Here is a 19,148-nt window from a genome sequence, read left to right as displayed (position 1 = left end):
AAGGTTAGTTTTTTCTGCCCTTGACAAGAGAATAATGCCAAGCCATTGTTTACTGCTCCCCAATGCAATCTTTATTGAGCTAGTGATACTTCATAACATTTCAACCATGCTGCGTTTCCTTAGTATCCGTCTGTGTGTTTGTTGCCTTCCCTGCGTCATTATCTCCTCATTATCGGTAGTGTCTTTTTATTATCCTGAGGGTTTCATCAGGGCCTGTTCAGGAGATGTGACATTTCATAACATTCAGATAGAAATGTATTTTCTAGAGCAGACACATGGGTCTCTGTCATGTAGAATACAGAGTTGTGCCAGCTCTAAGCACATTTCTACTTCTTTGCTTTACCTGAAATTGAAGGGCAGTTCACTTGCCTTCCTCAGTTATGTGTGCATTCCCTCTTTTATTTTTCTCTGTTTATTAATTACAGTAGATTACTCAACGCTGTTACAAGAGAGGTCGATATAACCTCACTGACCAATCTTATCACTCCAGTGGAGTTGTTAACAAAGGCTTAATTAATGATTAGTTGCTTAGTTGGCACATGCCTACATTAGGTTTGCCCAAAGAACCAAAGGGCAGTGTGGTACGATTATAAAGTCCTTTTGAAATGTACTAAAACTGAAGAATCAGAACACACAAATGGGCATGTATGCACACACACACACACACACACACACATGCACACACATGCACACACACACACAAGGCACCTTAGGAGATCATGTTTTAACAGATGCAAACCCCTCCGGAAGGTCACATGGTCCTTATCTAATTTCCTGTAGTATCTATAGGGTCGGGTGGGGTTTGTACACACAACATACAGATATTCTATAGGCCACCACTCTATTACACAACGCTCACTCACTATGGAACCAGGCCTATGTATTATAATCAATACAAAGAATACCAGAGAAACAAGGGAAGACAGGCAGAGATGTTCTGCAATACTTAATTTTAAACCCAGATAAGTACATCTCGGGTTAAAACTATTATGATGTTCTAATTATATTTATATTGGAACAAAACAGCTAAATGGATATGGCTAGCTAGTTAGCTTGCAAGCTAGCAATATGAATCTGAGATCCAACTTTTTTCTCAAATAACTTAGCTGGCTAATTGACTTCCTCAAGCATGGTAAGACAAAGCAGCTCAAATGTTTAATCACACCAAAAACACAGCAGATACTGTTTGTTTAGAAGAAGGATGACATTTAACTAGGATTTAAAACTAGGTTTAGTGCAGTTTAGAGTTCATGGTTATGGAGGCCAAAGTCTGATTGATGAGATTAGATCCAATACTTTAGTTAATGGACAGTCAGCTGTGTGTGTGTGTGTGTGTGTGTGTGTGTGTGTGTGTGTGTGGTTGACATGGATTTGATCAGAGGACAGGTCGGGCACTGATAAAGACGGTAACTAGCTAGTAAAGGAGTGCACAGGGAAAGACGATGATGGACATCAGGCGACGGACAGGTGAAGATGACAGCTGTTATTGATTAAATTACACTTTTTATTTTTGCCTTTGACAGAGTGTGAATACCACATTGACTCCAAGATTCTGCAGAAACCAGTTGATCTGCGTGGGCATCTGATCTGCACAGAGCATCATACACTCACATAATCTGTAGGCCGGCCAGGTGTAAGCTACAGGTTTAGGCACAGATGCGTATAGATGTCTCAGATGTGACAGGGGACAGACGGACAGAGGGACAGGTCCAGGCTAACAAACAGGTATTGGTGATGGAGGAGAGAGGGCAGGTATCAGACAGAGACCCCTGGCCTGTGGCCCCAGAGGTCAGAGAGATGGGGGTTAAGGGACCCAGCTTTAAGCCCCAAGTGGAGTGGGTGAAGCAGACACTGAGGATGACGAACCCCCTGGTTCGGGAGTGTTTGGGAGAGCTGATGGGAACCTTCGTTCTGCTGGTGAGTAGCCTACCTTCTATCTCAAGGCCATCAGACTGTTAAATAGCCATCACTAGCACATTAGAGGCTGCTGCTGCCTATTGAAATCACTGGCCACTTTAAGAAATGGAACACTAGTCACTTAAATAATGTTTACATATCTTGCACTACTCATCTCATATGTATATACTGTATTCTATTCTATAATATTCTACTGTATCTTAGTCCATGCCGCTCTGTCATTGCTTGTCCATATATGTATATATTCTTAAATCCCATTCCTTACTAGTTTTGTGTGGTTTGGGTATATGTTGTGAAATTGTTAGATATTACTTGCTAGATATTACTGCACTGTCGGAGCTAGAAGCACAAGCATTTCGCTATACCCGCTATAACATCTGCTAAACACGTGTATGTGATAAATAACATTTGATTTGATTTGAAAACATAAAGCACAGTATTTTTATAGATGGAAGATTTTTGAAGATAAAAAAATACAAATACAATATATATATATATATATATATATATATATATATATGTCACGCCCTGGCTCTGGGACTCTTATGTTGAGCCAGGGTGTGTAGTTTCTATGTGTTTGTGTTCTAGGTTCTTTATCTAGCTCTTGTGTTTCTGTGTTGGCCGGGGTGGTTCTCAATCAGAGGCAACGAGTATCAGCTGTTGCTTGTTGTCTCTGATTGGGTACCATACTTAGGCAGCCTGTTTGCCACAGTGTTTTGTGGGATCTTGTTCCGTGTTGGTTTTGTATTGTAACCAAGGACTTCACGTATCGTTTTGTTGTTTTGTTCGTGTGGTACTCTAATAAATAAGTATGTTCGCAAATCACGCTGCGCATTGGTCCACTGTGTTCGACGATCGTGACAATATATATATACACTGCTCAAAAAAATAAAGGGAACACTAAAATAACACATCCTAGATCTGAATGAATGAAATAATCTTATTAAATACTTTTTTCTTTACATAGTTGAATGTGCTGATAACAAAATCACACAAAAATTATCAATGGAAATCAAATTTATCAACCCATGGAGGTCTGGATTTGGAGTCACACTCAAAATTAAAGTGGAAAACCACACTACAGGCTGATCCAACTTTGATGTAATGTCCTTAAAACAAGTCAAAATGAGGCTCAGTAGTGTGTGTGGCCTCCACGTGCCTGTATGACCTCCCTACAACGCCTGGGCATGCTCCTGATGAGGTGGCGGATGGTCTCCTGAGGGATCTCCTCCCAGACCTGGACTAAAGCATCCGCCAACTCCTGGACAGTCTGTGGTGCAACGTGGCGTTGGTGGATGGAGCAAGACATGATGTCCCAGATGTGCTCAATTGGATTCAGGTCTGGGGAACGGGCAGGCCAGTCCATAGCATCAATGCCTTCCTCTTGCAGGAACTGCTGACACACTCCAGCCACATGAGGTCTAGCATTGTCTTGCATTAGGAGGAACCCAGGGCCAACCGCACCAGCATATGGTCTCACAAGGGGTCTGAGGATCTCATCTCGGTACCTAATCGCAGTCAGGCTACCTCTGGCGAGCACATGGAGGGCTGTGCGGCCCCCCAAAGAAATGCCACACCACACCATGACTGACCCACCGCCAAACTGGTCATGCTGGAGGATGTTGCAGGCAGCAGAACGTTCTCCACAGCGTCTCCAGACTCTGTCACGTCTGTCACATGTGCTCAGTGTGAACCTGCTTTCATCTGTGAAGAGCACAGGGCGCCAGTGGCGAATTTGCCAATCTTGGTGTTCTCTGGCAAATGCCAAACGTCCTGCACGGTGTTGGGCTGTAAGCACAACCCCCACCTGTGGACGTCGGGCCCTCATACCACCCTCATGGAATCTGTTTCTGACCGTTTGAGCAGACACATGCACATTTGTGGCCTGCTGGAGGTCATTTTGCAGGGCTCTGGCAGTGCTCCTCCTGCTCCTCCTTGCACAAAGGCGGCGGTAGCGGTCCTGCTGCTGGGTTGTTGCCCTCCTACGGCCTCCTCCACATCTCCTGATGCACTGGCCTGTCTCCTGGTAGCGCCTCCATGCTCTGGACACTACACTGACAGACACAACAAACCTTCTTGCCACAGCTCGCATTGATGTGCCTTCCTGGATGAGCTGCACTACCTGAACCACTTGTGTGGGTTGTAGACTCCGTCTCATGCTACCACTAGAGTGAAAGCACCGCCAGCATTCAAAAGTGACCAAAACATCAGCCAGGAAGCATAGGAATTGAGAAGTGGTCTGTGGTCACCACATGCAGAACCACTCCTTTATTGGGGGTGTCTTGCTAATTGCCTATAATTTCCACCTGTTGTCTATCCCATTTGCACAACAGCATGTTACATTTATTGTCAATCAGTGTTGCTTCCTAAGTGGACAGTTTGATTTCACAGAAGTGTGATTGACTTGGAGTTACATTGTGTTGTTTAAGTGTTCCCTTTATTGTTTTGAGCAGTGTATGTGTCATATAAACAGTACAATAAAATGCTTACTTGCAGGTTTCCTCTCGACATTGCAAATAAGAATGGAGATAAAACCTGTGTAAGCAGCAAGCAGTAAGTAGACAAATGTCCACCAGTCAACTCCACTTATTGCAACCATGTTCCTACATGCAGTAGTGTAAAGTACTTAAGTAAAAATAGTTTAAAGTGCTACTTAAGTAGTTTTTTGGGGATCTGTATTTTACTATTTTTGACCACTTTTACTTTTACTCCACTACATCCCTAAAGAAAATAATGTACTTTTTACTCCATACATTTTCTCTGACACCCAAAAGTACTCATTACATTTTGCATTCTTAGCAGGACAGGAAAATTGTCCAATTCATGCACGTATCAAGAGAACATCCCTGGTCATCCCTACTGCCTCTGATCTGGCGGACTCACTAAACACACATGCTTCGTTTGTAAATGATGTCTGAGTGTTGGAGTGTGCCCCTGGCTATCCGTTAAAAAATTATACTAGAAAATGGTGTCGTCTGTTTTGCTTTATATAAAGAATTTGAAATAATTTATACTTTTACTTTTTGTTTTAGAAATTACATATACTTTTGATACTTGAGTATATTTAAAACCAAATACTTTTAGACTGTTACTCAAGTAGTATTTTACTGGGGACTTTCACTTTTACTTGAGTCATTTTCTATTAAAACATCTTTACTTTTACTCAAATATGACAATTGGGTACTTCTTCCACCACTGCCTATGTGGAAATGTGAACATCTCTTTATCAGTAGCCTATTTACAGTAGCTTATGAAAAAGTTTTTTGGTACATTATTAAGTTGATAACTTGAAACTATAACCAGAGAGGTTTTAGCTGTATGGCATGATTTGATCACTTCTTAGGGTTACTAGCACCTATAAAAAAAAAATCCATCTTTGTTCAACTCTGAGCAGTTGTTTTGGGCCAGGCAAGTTAGCCCTTGTCTTTTTGGAAATTGAACTCAAATCTTATTGCTGGCAATGTCATAAGAATCAAACATTGATAACTTGAAAGTCCTGATTTCTAGGGTATTTTTAAGATGTCAGGCCCAAGAACTCTAAGATAACCTGCCTAAATGACTACCGACCCGTAGCACTGACGTCTGTAGCCATGAAGTGCTTTGAAAGACTGGTCATGGCTCACATCAACAGCATAATCCCAGAAACCCTAGACCCACTCCAATTTGCATACCGCCCCAACAGATCCACAGATGATGCAATCTCTATCGCACTCCACACTGCCCTTTCCCACCTGGACAAGAGGAACACCTACGTGAGAATGCTATTCATTGACTACAGCTCAGCATTCAACACCATAGTGCCCTCTAAGCTCATCACTAAGCTAAGGATCCTGGGACTAAACACCTCCCTCTGCAACTGGATCCTGGACTTCCTGACGGGCCGCCCCCAGGTGGTAAGGGTAGGTAACAACACATCTGCCACACTGATCCTCAACACGGGGGCCCCTCAGGGGTGCGTGCTCAGTCCCCTCCTGTACTCTCTGTTCACCCATGACTGCATGGCCAGGCACGACTCCAACACCATCATTAAGTTTGCCGACGACACAACAGTGGTAGGCCTGATCACCGACAACGATGAGACAGCCTATAGGGAGGAGGTCAGAGATCTGGCCGTGTGGTGCCAGGACAACAACCTCTCCCTCAACGTGACCAAGACAAAGGAGATGATTGTGGACTACAGGAAAAAAAAGAGGACTGAGCACGCCCCCATTCTCATCGACGGGGCTGTAGTGGAACAGGTTGAGAGCTTCAAGTTCCTTGGTGTCCACATCACCAACGAACTATCATGGTCCAAACACACCAAGACAGTCGTGAAGAGGGCACGACAAAGCCTATTCCCCCTCAGGAGACTAAAAAGATTTGGCATGGGTCCTCAGATCCTCAAAAAATTCTACAGCTGCACCATCGAGAGCATCCTGACTGGTTGCATCACCGCCTGGTATGGCAACTGCTTGGCCTCTGACCGCAAGGCACTACAGAGGGTAGTGCGTACGGCCCAGTACATCACTGGGGCAAAGCTCCCTGCCATCCAGGACCTCTATACCAGGCGGTGTCAGAGGAAGGCCCTCAAAATTGTCAAAGACTCCAGCCACCCTAGTCATAGACTGTTCTCTCTGCTACCGCACGGCAAGCGGTACCGGAGTGCCAAGTCTAGGTCCAAAAGACTTCTCAACAGCTTCTACCCCCAAGCCATAAGACTCCTGAACAGCTAATCATGGCTACCCGGACTATTTGCACTGCCCCCCCCACCCCATCCTTTTTACGCTGCTGCTACTCTGTTAAGTATTTATGCATAGTCACTTTAACTCTACCCACATGTACATATTACCTCAACTACCTCAACTAGCCGGTGCCCCCGCACATTGACTATGCAACGGTACCCCCCTGTATATATAGCCTCCCTACTGTCACTTTATTTTACTGTATATATAGCCTCCCTACTGTCACTTTATTTTACTTCTGCTCTTTTTTTCTCAACACTTTTTTGTTGTTGTTTTATTCTTACTTTTTTGTTTAAAATAAATGCACTGTTGGTTAAGGGCTGTAAGTAAGCATTTCACTGTAATGTCTGCACCTGTTGTATTCGGCGCATGTGACCAATAAAATTTGATTTGATTTGATTTGATTTGTTAAAATCCATTCATCCATTTTGGCACGGTGACTCACAACCCAAACCAGATGCAACTGGTTTCAAGTTGCCAAGAGACGTCATGTGATCTCTTACTGCTATCTAGTGGATGGACTGGGAATCAGACAGGGAATATACAAAATATACAAAACATTAAGAACACATTAAGAGCCTTTGAACAGGGTATGGTAGTAGGTGCCAGGCCCACCAGATTGTGTCAAGAACGGCAACGCTGCTGGGTTGTTCACGCTCAACAGTTTCCAGTGTGTATCAAGAATGGTTAACCACCCAAACGACATCCAGCCAACTTGACACAACTGTGGGAGTCATTGGAGACAATATTGGCCAGCATCACTGTGGAATGCTTTCGACACCTTGTAGAGTCCATGCCCTGACAAATTGAGGCTGTTCTGAGGGCCAAAGGGTCGGAGTGCAACTAAATATTAGGAAGGTGCTCATAATGTTTGGTATACTTAGTGTATTTACAGTGCATTCAGAAAGTATTCAGACCCCTTTACTTTTTCCACATTTTGTTACGTTACAGCCTTATTCTAAAATGGATTAAATTGTTTTTTCCCCCTCATCAATCTACACACAATACTCCATAATGACAAAGCAAAAACTGGTTTTTAGAAATTGTAGCAAATTTACTACAAATAAAAACCGGAAATATCACATTTACATAAGTATTCAGGGGGTTTCCTCAGTACTTTGTTGAAGCAGCTTTGGCAGCGATTACAGCCTTGAGTTTTCTTGGGTATGATGCTACAAGCTTGGCACACCTGTATTTGGGGAGTTTCTCCCATTCTTCTCTGCAGATCCTCTCAAGCTATGTCAGGTTGGATGGGGAGCGTCGCTGCACAGGTATTTTCAGGTCTCCTGTTCGATCAGGTTCAAGAACGTGCTCTGGCTGGGCCACTCAAGGACATTCAGAGACTTGTCCCGAAGTCACTCCTGCATTGTCTTGGCTGTGTGCGTAGGGTAGTATACAATATTATACGTAATTTAGATAATGCCACCAGAGGTGGTCAGATTTGACTGTAGGAGCTGTAGTAAATGTGTCTTGATTGATATTGAAGTAATATAATAATCTCGTTAACACTCTTTACTGCTACTTTACTTTATAGACCTGTAAAGTTTTACAGGACAATGACTTATCTTAACAGAGACCAGCTCAGATAACCAGTCTTACAAGTCTGCGTATTGTGGCTTATTAAAGGCTATGGCTATCTAACAAATAGATAAGGAGAAGTCGTTTCCTAGAAGTAGATGGGTCGTTCCACGAAAAGAGTGCCTTTTGCGTCCCTTTGATATTTCAAGTCGAAATTGTGCACCCATATTGAATTTTAAAAGCCTGTTATATTGAATGAAGTGTCCTTTAATATAGGCCACATGGAGAATTCAATACAGTGGGGAAAAAAAGTATTTAGTCAGCCACCAATTGTGCAAGTTCTCCCACTTAAAAAGATGAGAGAGGCCTGTAATTTTCATCATAGGTACACGTCAACTATGACAGACAAAATGAGAATTATTTTTCCAGAAAATCACATTGTAGGATTTTTAATGAATTTATTTGCAAATTATGGTGGAAAATAAGTATTTGGTCAATAACAAAAGTTTCTCAATACTTTGTTATATACCCTTTGTTGGCAATGACACAGGTCAAACGTTTTCTGTAAGTCTTTACAAGGTTTTCACACACTGATGCTGGTATTTTGGCCCATTCCTCCATGCAGATCTCCTCTAGAGCAGTGATGTGTTGGGGCTGTCGCTGGGCAACACGGACTTTCCACTCCCTCCAAAGACTTTCTATGGGGTTGAGATCTGGAGACTAGCTAGGCCACTCCAGGACCTTGAAATGCTTCTTACGAAGCCACTCCTTCGTTGCCCGGGCGGTGTGTTTGGGATCATTGTCATGCTGAAAGACCCAGCCACGTTTCATCTTCAATGCCCTTGCTGATGGAAGGAGGTTTTCACTCAAAATCTCACGATACATGGCCCCATTCATTCTTTCCTTTACACGGATCAGTCATCCTGGTCCCTTTGCAGAAAAACAGCCCCAAAGCATGATGTTTCCACCCCCATGCTTCACAGTAGGTATGGTGTTCTTTGGATGCAACTCAGCATTCTTTGTCCTCCAAACACGACCAGTTGAGTTTTTACCAAAAAGTTCTATTTTGGTTTCATCTGACCATATGACATTCTCCCAATCCTCTTCTGGATCATCCAAATGCACTCTAGCAAACTTCAGACGGGCCTGGACATGTACTGGCTTAAGCAGGGGGACACGTCTGGCACTGCAGGATTTGAGTCCCTGGTGGCGTAGTGTGTTACTGATGGTAGGCTTTGTTACTTTGGTCCCAGCTCTCTGCAGGTCATTCACTAGGTCCCCCCGTGTGGTTCTGGGATCTTTGCTCACCGTTCTTGTGATCATTTTGACCCCACGGGGTGAGATCTTGCGTGGAGCCCCAGATCGAGGGAGATTATCAGTGGTCTTGTATGTCTTCCATTTCCTAATAATTGCTCCCACAGTTGATTTCTTCAAACCAAGCTGCTTACCTATTGCAGATTCAGTCTTCCCAGCCTGGTGCAGGTCTACAATTTTGTTTCTGGTGTCCTTTGACAGCTCTTTCGTCTTGGCCATAGTGGAGTTTGGAGTGTGACTGTTTGAGGTTGTGGACAGGTGTCTTTTATACTGATAACAAGTTCAAACAGGTGCCATTAATACAGGTAATGAGTGGAGGACAGAGGAGCCTCTTAAAGAAGAAGTCACAGGTCTGTGAGAGCCAGAAATCTTGCTTGTTTGTAGGTGACCAAATACTTATTTTCCACCATAATTTGCAAATAAATTCATAAAAAATCCTACAATGTGATTTTCTGGATTTTTTTCCCTCAATTTGTCTGTCAGAGTTGACGTGTACCTATGATGAAAATTACAGGCCTCTCTCATCTTTTTAAGTGGGAGAACTTGCACAATTGGTGGCTGACTAAATACTTTTTTTCTCCACTGTACATCCGATATTTTATCATGTAAATGTAATAAAGACATGTTATTTTGACATGTCCCTCCGTGCGCCTTCTGTGACTTCTAGGAAGATTTTAACCCACTTAACCAAAACGTTTCACCATAATTGTAAAACATAGTCATATCTGAAGATTATCATTTATTTCATGTGATTAGTGAATCATTTACGTCTGTCCCAAATTTTAGGGTCAACCCTGTTACATGAACTGAACTCTCGTTTTAATATGGTGAAACTATTCCTTTTTAAACATTTTTTTTCTCCAAAGAAACATTTAACATCTGATAGTCAAATCATAGTGTAAAAGCAGGTGAGCTGGTTCGACAACAAAATGCAATTTTCTGGTGTTTTGTGATGGAAAACTGAGCGGGTCGAGCAGAACACGTTACCCATAGATAGACAGGCTAGAGTTTTTCTTACAATTTACATTTGTTTGTGAAGCTTGCATTCAATTGCTACTCCTTCTTGCACACAACAAGCTTCCATTCAGTGGATTCATGGCTAATTTAAGATGAAATCATCAACACTGTTACGGTCAACCCTGTTACTTTATTTGGCACTTACTAAAGTAATTTTTGTACTGAACCTTTTACTGCAGTGGGCTAAATCAGGGTCACACAGATTGATTCTTGGTAGTCTTAAACAAATCTACTTTGAAACAAAAGTATACACCTCACACACATGGTTATGGGCTTAAAAAAAAAGAAGACGTACCATGTCAGATAAAGAGTTGAGGGTGCTTTTGGTCATTGACTGCAGGAAAGGGCTACCCTCTAGAGATGGGAAAACATGTTTTTTTATTCAGTTGAACATGCACTCTTTATTACAGAATGTTAAAATTTGGTGAAATCTAAAGGTTTTTTTGACCAAGTTACACTTCTCAAAAGACATTGAATTGGTGGAACGACCCAGACAGAGAGAAGAAGTAGGTGTATGGGTGCTTCAACTGCTTGTTGTTGCTGTGTGACTGTCAGTCCTCCTAGCCACGGCTGCAGTGTCTGTTCATTTCCCCTCTTTCTTTTACAGTATCTCTGTTGAGCTCCTCTCTTTCCCCTCTCCTCCTTTCTTCCCCTCTATCACATTCCCTCTCACCCCCTTTACCTCTACTCTACACTAAAAAGAACAGGTTCCTGGAGTATCCTTCAGGGGTTCTTCAAATTGAAGCTGTGGGGGAACCCCTTTTAATGGATCCTCGAATAACCTTTTGAATAACCTTTTGGGGTTAATCTTTGAACTACACCCCCCTCCCCTATTATTATTATTATTATTATTAATAAGAATAAGAATAATACACATGATAATGACAACAATAACACCATATTTTAGTTGTCAGTGTTTATTATGATTTTAGTGGCAAAGCAGAATAAAAAAATCTCCCAGCAGAGCCCCAAGTCCAATGGGTATATCCTTTGGCATGTTGATGTTAATGTGTTGATATTCTCTGGATCCATAGCCAGAATGATTTTGCAGTGCATGGTGATCGAAGATGTTTCCTGTTATATTCGTAAGAGGTTTTGGGAGGGTGAAGTCTGTGAATCCCAAAAATTGTAATTATACAGATGTTTAACAAAACATGCACACAACAGTATTCATACCTTGGTTTTTTATGGTAAACATGAATGAAAAAAACTGTTTTGATAATGGTTTTCATACACATACCTTGTCCATAATGTAGAGGCCTATGGGATATTCATTGAAGAGGTAAGGGAGGAGGATTGTACATATGATCTGCATAACATACCAATACCAATTTACATACCTTTGTATGCCTCCTCGTCTGTAAACCTGCAGACACAGACACAAAAGTGATCAGTTCAGTCATCTGCATCCAATACAGCTAGCCTTCAACATATTCGTATAGCATTCATATTGTTACCTCTTTGTTGATTGATATCCATTGAATTGTGTCCATTTTCTGTTTTAGAAAGATTTGCACAAATATGAAAAGATCGATATTATCATCATAAAACAATATCAATTTAGATCATACAAGGGACAAACCTTACCTTCAATTTAGGAGATCTTTACATTTTTCAGTTAAGTGCCTGCACCTGCTGTCCTTTTAAATTCAAATCCAAATGCTTCAGTTGGGCTGTTAGGTTCCTGCAAGAACCCCCACCCACTTTTGGGGGCAATTTTCAGTGCCAAGAACCCTAAGGTTCTTTGAAGAACTTTGACTTAGAAGAACCCTTGTTGAACCCCTAATTTTTAGTGTACTTGCGCTTTGCTTCTCTTATTCCTTCTCCCTCCTTCCTTCTCCCCACCACTCTCTCATCTCCTCCCTCACTGTATTCTTTCAACCTGGAGTCATGTGTAGAGTAACATAGTAAACTTAAGTCTGTCTCCCTCCATTTAGTATGGTATGTATTAATTTGTGGATGTCCATCATCCATTTCATATGATACTGTATGTTATGAATTACAATTTGTATAATGTGTTACGATTTGCAATTCATACAATATGCTATGAATTTTCAATACGTATGATATGTTACAAATTCCAATTTGTTGTGGCTAACGTTAGCTAGGAGGCTATGTGGCTAACACTAATGTTAGCTACAGTAGGTGGCTAACGTTAGCTAGGCTAGGGGTTAGGGTTAGGGGTTAAGGTTAGGGTTAAGGTTAGGGTAAGTTTAAAGTAAGGGTTATGAGTTAAGTTAAAGAGTTAGGGTTGGGTTCGGGTTAGGGGAAGGGTTAGCTAACATGCTAAGTAGTTGCAAAATAGCTAAAAAGTAAGTAGTTGCTAAAATGCTAATGTTGTCCATTATGAGATTTGAACACGCAACCGTTGACTTGCTAGACATTCGTATTATATGCTCACCCATCCACTCCGACCAACCACCCTTCTTTCATTTTTGCCTTAAGTAAACTTCTGTCTTATGTAACCATACCAAACCTAACTAGTGCTGATCGATTAACCAAATTTTTTTTTTTGGGGGGGGGGGGGGGGTTTTAAACAACTAATTGACCGAAGTCAGTTCAATTATTTGAATTCCATTTCGTTCGTTTTTTCTGTTAGCTCAATGAGCACATTGCACAGTTTCTCTAGAGATAAATCAGATCAAGCCCGGACTGTGTGATATAGTAGGGAGATGTAGTTTCCAACAGGCCAATATACTACATAGTTTAGTGCAAAAAACGTGGTAATTAACTTCTTTGACCATAATCCATTGCATGCCTACTTGTCCGATCTCTGTGTTTCTTTTAGGCCTGCTACATTAGGTTAGTTTGGGGCAGACCCGGAGAGGGAGAGAAGAGACAGAACAATGTGCGATCGAGAGTGATAGAGAGCAGTTGCTTCGTGAGGTATCTCTACCTGAAAATACATGATCTAAGTGATGGATAGTTGGTATTCAGCAGTCATAAAAGCACACCTTATTTACTTTGAAGAACTACTAAAATAGTGATTTAGTCAGACAGCATAGGCAGCAGCTCTATAGAGACATTTTACATTTACATTTTAGTCATTTAGCAGACGCTCTTATCCAGAGCGACTTACAGGAGCAATTAGGGTTAAGTGCCTTGCTCAAGGGCACATCGACAGATTTTTCACCTAGTCGGCTCGGGGATTAGAACCAGCGACCTTTCGGTTACTGGCACAACGCTCTTAACCACTAAGCTACCTGCCGCCCCAGAGATGAGATGATGACTTGGAATTAAATAATAAAGTCATCAAATAAAACAAATGTAATATACACAACATTTCATTAAAGTAATGTGAATAAATGATGGTAAATTAGCAGTAATGGGCAGTCACTACCATCATGGGACTTATATGAATTGTTTTATTCTGTGTTGTTACAGCATTCATCCTACATAATGCATAGTGCATTAATGTCTAAAGAAATTATCGTACTGAAAATGAACCGACCTCAAACAGCACTAATCGCTCAGCACTAAAAGTTGAATATCATACTAATTTCAGTGTCCTTTCTTTATATTTACTATGTTACATCTCATTTATGAGACCAGATTGACTCTTTAACCTAATTTGACTTAAATTCTGACTCCCCTCTCTCCCCCTCTGTCTTCCTCTAGATGTTTGGCTGTAGTGCATCAGCCCAGGTGAAGACCAGTAGAGAGACTAAAGGACAGTACCTCTCAGCCAACATGGCCTTCTCTGTAGGGGTCATGTCTGCCATGTACCTCTGCAAGGGGGTCTCAGGTAAACCCTACTACACCTTTAATCCCAAACCAACTCCCATCCCAAACCTGGGATTAGACTAGATACTGTCATTTTCTCTACTTGAAACAACAACTCATACAGTATACAGTATGCACAGTACAGAGGAGGCTGGTGGGATGAGCTATAGGAGGATGGGCTCATTGTAATGGCTGGCATGGAACTACTGGAACGGAGTCAAACATGTGGTTTCCATATGATACTGTTCCATTTACTCCATTCCAGCCATTACAATGAGCCCGTCCTTCTATAGTTCCTCCCACCAGCCTCCACTGGTACAGTATATTTCCCCTTCAACTGACAACCCTAATCCTAAAATGAATACACACAGCAAATTCTCCAGTGTTAAATCAACACTGACAGACAAATATGTTATCATGATGTCACGGACGTTGAAGGACGGGTCAGACCAAGGCGCAGCGTGAAATGCATACATGTTTATTATCCAAAATAAACACACAAACAAAACAACGTAAAGTGAAGTCCTCAGGCTAAACACCACACCACACCACACCACACCACACCACACCACACCACACCACACCACACCACACCACACCACACCACACCACACCACACCACACCACACCACACCACACCACAGAACAAGATCCCACAACTAATGATTGCAAACAGGCTACTTAAGTATGATCCCCAATCAGAGACAACGAGCGACAGCTGCCTCTGATTGGGAATCACACCCGGCCAAACATAGAAATACACAACCTAGAATGTGAACATAGAAATAATAACATAGATCTCCACACCCTGACTCAACATACAAGAGTCCCATAAGTCAGGGCGTGACACATGAAAATGTTATTACTCAACACAATACAAGTATTTAATAAGGCCTTATTTTGAGGGCCTAGTTTTATCCTAATGCAGTAGCCTGAAACTCATGTTCTTCAGGCCTGCAAGTCACATTGTGATGGCTTGCAAAGTGATGTGTAATTCCTATTGGAATACAGCCAGAGTGGGGATATCCAACATTTTGGAATTTTTATTCACCTGCAATCTGCATTCAGAATGACTGCCGGGTTGAGCAGACAAAGCCATGAGACAACCTAAACCATCTAAACTGGAACAACCATTTCAGTAACGGGTGCAATAAATCCATGTAACAGATTGTAATAGTTTTGAAAAATGTTATGTTATTTATATTTAAGTAACATAAGATTAATGAATCAACAGTACATGCAAAAAACATAGATATTGAAATAAACAATTCCAAAAATCAACCTGCAATAGAGCATGCTGGGAAATATGTTAATGATGGGCATGGTTTTGGTTTAACACTGGTTATTAACACCAAAGCTTGGGTTCTTTTTACACCAATGAGTGTTAATGTAACACTTACAGGGTTAATTGAACACCTGAATCAACACTAGGAATGTTACACTAAAAAATCAACACTAGGTAATACTGGCCAATTTGCTGTGCACCATTACTAAGCTTGATTTCATTAGCGGTTCTCATATGTCTGTACCCTCCCATTCTACGTATTTATACCATACTGTCAACGGCAGTCTGGCAACAGTAACGGACGTAGGGGTGGTGTGAAATGGTCACACAAGCGCCCAGACTTCTATGTGAGTTATGAGTGTAACATTACTGTGGTCACACAGTGCTAGCTGTCTGTCGTGTCCTGGTGATTCATTCTGCATTAGGCTGTTACTGCAGTGGCCACAACTCTCCATGGTCTCACTCCCACACACACTCTCACTCTTTTTAATCTGTGTGTGTGTGTGTGTGCGTGTGTGCTTGTGATGTTCACAGATTTAGTGGGTGAGATCATAAACAGGTTGACAGATTCTCTCCCTCTCTCTCCCCCTCTCTCTCCCTCTCCTCTCTCGTCTCTCTTCTCCTCTCCCCCTCCTTCTCTCTCTCTCTACCTCTCTATCTCCTCTCTCTCTCTCTCTCTCTCTCTCTTGCTCTTGCTCTCTCTCTCCTGTAGGAGCCCATCTGAACCCAGCGGTCACTCTGAGTTTTTGTTCGTTGGGCAGGGTGCCCTGGGTGAAGCTGCTCCCATACTCTCTGTGTCAGGTGCTGGGAGCTTACCTGGCCTCTGGCCTGGTCTTCCTGGTCTACTATGGTCAGTCACACACACTCTCACACCAGTCCCACCAATCATTGGTGTCATGTCAGCTTGTTACATGCAGATGCAGCAGTATAGAGTGGTAAGACATTAGGATATAGTGTGTGCCATGATGAATGTCACTGAACAACCAGTTCCCTTTCTCTGTCAGATGCTATCATGGACTTCAGTGGAGGGAATTTGACAGTGTACGGGGCAAATGAGACGGCATCCATCTTTGCCACCTATCCCGTAGAGCACCTATCTCTCAGCAGCAGCATCCTAGACCAGGTCAGATCAATATGATACAGTATGAAGCAGGAACAGATGAGGGTGGGTCGTCACTAACTACCACAGCCACAAAGTCATAAACCATGTCTATTTTCTACAATTTCTCTTCTTAAAATCTGATTTTAAACCTAAACCTAACCTTAACCACACGGCTAACCTTATGCTTAACCCTAACCTTAAATTAAGATTACATTATCATTCATTGTTACAATATAGACAATTATATACTTTGTGGCTGTGCTATCTAGTGGAAACCATAATGGTGTTATAAATGTGAACATTCAGAAATATAAGAAAGTTAAATGGAACTGGGTGATTTGTTTTGTTAACGATTGACTCCTCGAGAGCTTGGGACTATAAGGTTCTATCTGCATTTTTGTCAAAATGGAGTTTTTGACATAGCCTTGTTCTGTTCAATGTTCTCTACCTACTGTATATAGTACTCTAAATACCACCAATTCATGTTGTTAAGTTCAAAAGAATACAAGATAAAATTGTTGACATCATTCAAACCAATGACGGTTTGGAACTTTAATGAAGCCAATTATCTCAGAATGATCTTTTTGCAGATAGAACCTTATAGTCCCAAGCTCTCGTCCTGTATTTGCTGGTTTCACACACAGGTGGTGGGCACTGCCATGTTGATGCTCTGCATCCTCCCATTGGACGACCAGAAGAATAGTCCTGCCCCCGACGCTCTGATCCCGCCCATCGTTGCCGTGGTGGTCCTGGGGATCGGCATGTCGATGTCGTCCAATTGCGGAGGAGCGATAAACCCCGCCCGTGACTTGGGGCCACGCCTCTTGACACTGACCGCCGGCTGGGGCACTGAAGTGTTCACGTAAGTCTTCTAGCACACACACACATTTTGACCTGAGAAAGCAGGTGTGCAACATGTGAGACAATACATGAATTGGTCAGTGGGTCAGTTAAATGCAGGGGAGAGAAGAGTGAACCATATAAAAGGAGTGGCCTACTCCTGAACTAGAGGTGGATCTGGTTTGTGTGTTTGTGAATGTGTTGGTGCCAAGTGTGCCAAGTGTGCCAAGCACAGGAGGCTGCTGAGGGGAGGATGGCTCATAATAATGGCTGGAATGGAGTGAATGGAATGCTATCAAACACATGGAAACCATGTGTTTGATGTGTTCGATACCATTCCATTAATTCCATTCCGGCCATTACTATGAGTCGGTCCTCCCCAATTAAGGTGCCACCGGCCGCCTGTGGTGCCAAGTGTGCCCGTAAGACACTTTATGTCTATAGGAACATCTACCAGCAGATACCAATGTGCTAGACAGGTACATGACGGACACACATGGCACAGATACCATATTTCAATTTGGAACTGGGCACGAGCTGTTGGAGTGTAGTTGATTGACTTGCAGACGTGGTAACGAATCCTCCCTCCCTCCTTCTCTTCTCTCTAGGTGTTATAACTACTGGTTCTGGGTTCCCCTGACGGCTCCTCTGCTGGGAGGGATGGTGGGCTCTGGGATGTATCTGGTCTTCATCGCGTGGCACCTGCCCGACCTTCCAACGAACCCCCCCATAGATAGCCCCTCTACCAAACCCACCGCGGAGGTGTGGAAGCAGCCCCCAGCACCAGAGAAGGAAGGGGTGGAGTTGAAAACTGCCGTTTTCTAGATAGGGTAGAGACATCCAGGCCTACTGTTGAAGTGAGAATGTGCACAGTGAGTGGGAATCTTTTCATTTTAATCACTGAATTCCAACTGACTTCCAAGAGACTCCAACCCCCCACTGGGCAAAAACTGGTTGAATCAACGTTGTTTCCATGTCATTTCAACCCCAAAAAAATCAAAGGGATGACATTGAATCAACGTGAAAAACTGATTGGATTTGCAAAAGGTCATCAACATAAGGGCATTTATCTTTTTTTCTACCAACTTTTCACCTAAATCCAATGTTGTTGAATTCACATTAGTTGACAACTCAACCAAATGTAAATCAAAACTAGACATTGAACTGACTTCTTTGCCCAGTGGGGAGACATTTTTCTCTGGCTGGCTGTTTCCTATATGAGAAGGGACATGCTAACAGACTGATGGGAGAACATCTGTCCAAGACTCCCCTCCTATCATATTGTTCTATTGAGATGCTGCTGCTGATTGAAGATCATGTGTATATATTAGTAGAGAGCTTCTATGACACACAGCTATGAAAGGAGAAATTGATATTATGATTAGAGCCTTCTGATTGTTTTTTTGTGGGTTTTATCTTTGACAGGTATTTCCAGCATTAGCAACTGGGTTTGCTGCAGGCAGAAATCCAAGGAAAATGCTCTTTAATTGACACAAGCTGTCTACAATCAATCATTCAATGTCTGAATGTGAGTGAGTGACTGTTATGGGGGGGCTAAGCTAGGTGAGGCGTATCTCTACGAAACGTAATTGCACAAAGCCTATTATTTGGCAGGGAATACTATTTGTACACTGAACAAAATGTTTAATGCAACATGTAAAGTGTTGGTTCCGTGGTTTATGAGCTGAAATAAAAGATCCCAGACATTTTC

General features: G+C 42.3%; 1 protein-coding gene across 1 annotated transcript; it reads left to right on the top strand.

The window, feature by feature from the left end:
• The first annotated feature begins 1,323 nt into the window (after positions 1 to 1,323).
• Positions 1,324 to 19,148, top strand: LOC311121438 (aquaporin-10-like). The gene is made up of 6 exons (XM_084195926.1): positions 1,324 to 1,917; positions 14,106 to 14,232; positions 16,208 to 16,345; positions 16,500 to 16,618; positions 17,242 to 17,459; positions 18,046 to 19,148. Exons 1-6 carry the CDS (start codon positions 1,657 to 1,659, stop codon positions 18,260 to 18,262), a joined length of 1,080 nt encoding a protein of 359 aa, XP_084052052.1. The 5' UTR covers positions 1,324 to 1,656; the 3' UTR covers positions 18,263 to 19,148.

This window comes from Coregonus lavaretus (assembly GCF_964263955.1).
Source record: "Coregonus lavaretus genome assembly, contig: HAP1_SCAFFOLD_3885, whole genome shotgun sequence".
NCBI classification, from domain to species: domain Eukaryota; kingdom Metazoa; phylum Chordata; class Actinopteri; order Salmoniformes; family Salmonidae; genus Coregonus; species Coregonus lavaretus.
Note: the sequence above shows the minus strand (reverse complement) of the source record. Positions and strands in the feature narration are given on the sequence as shown.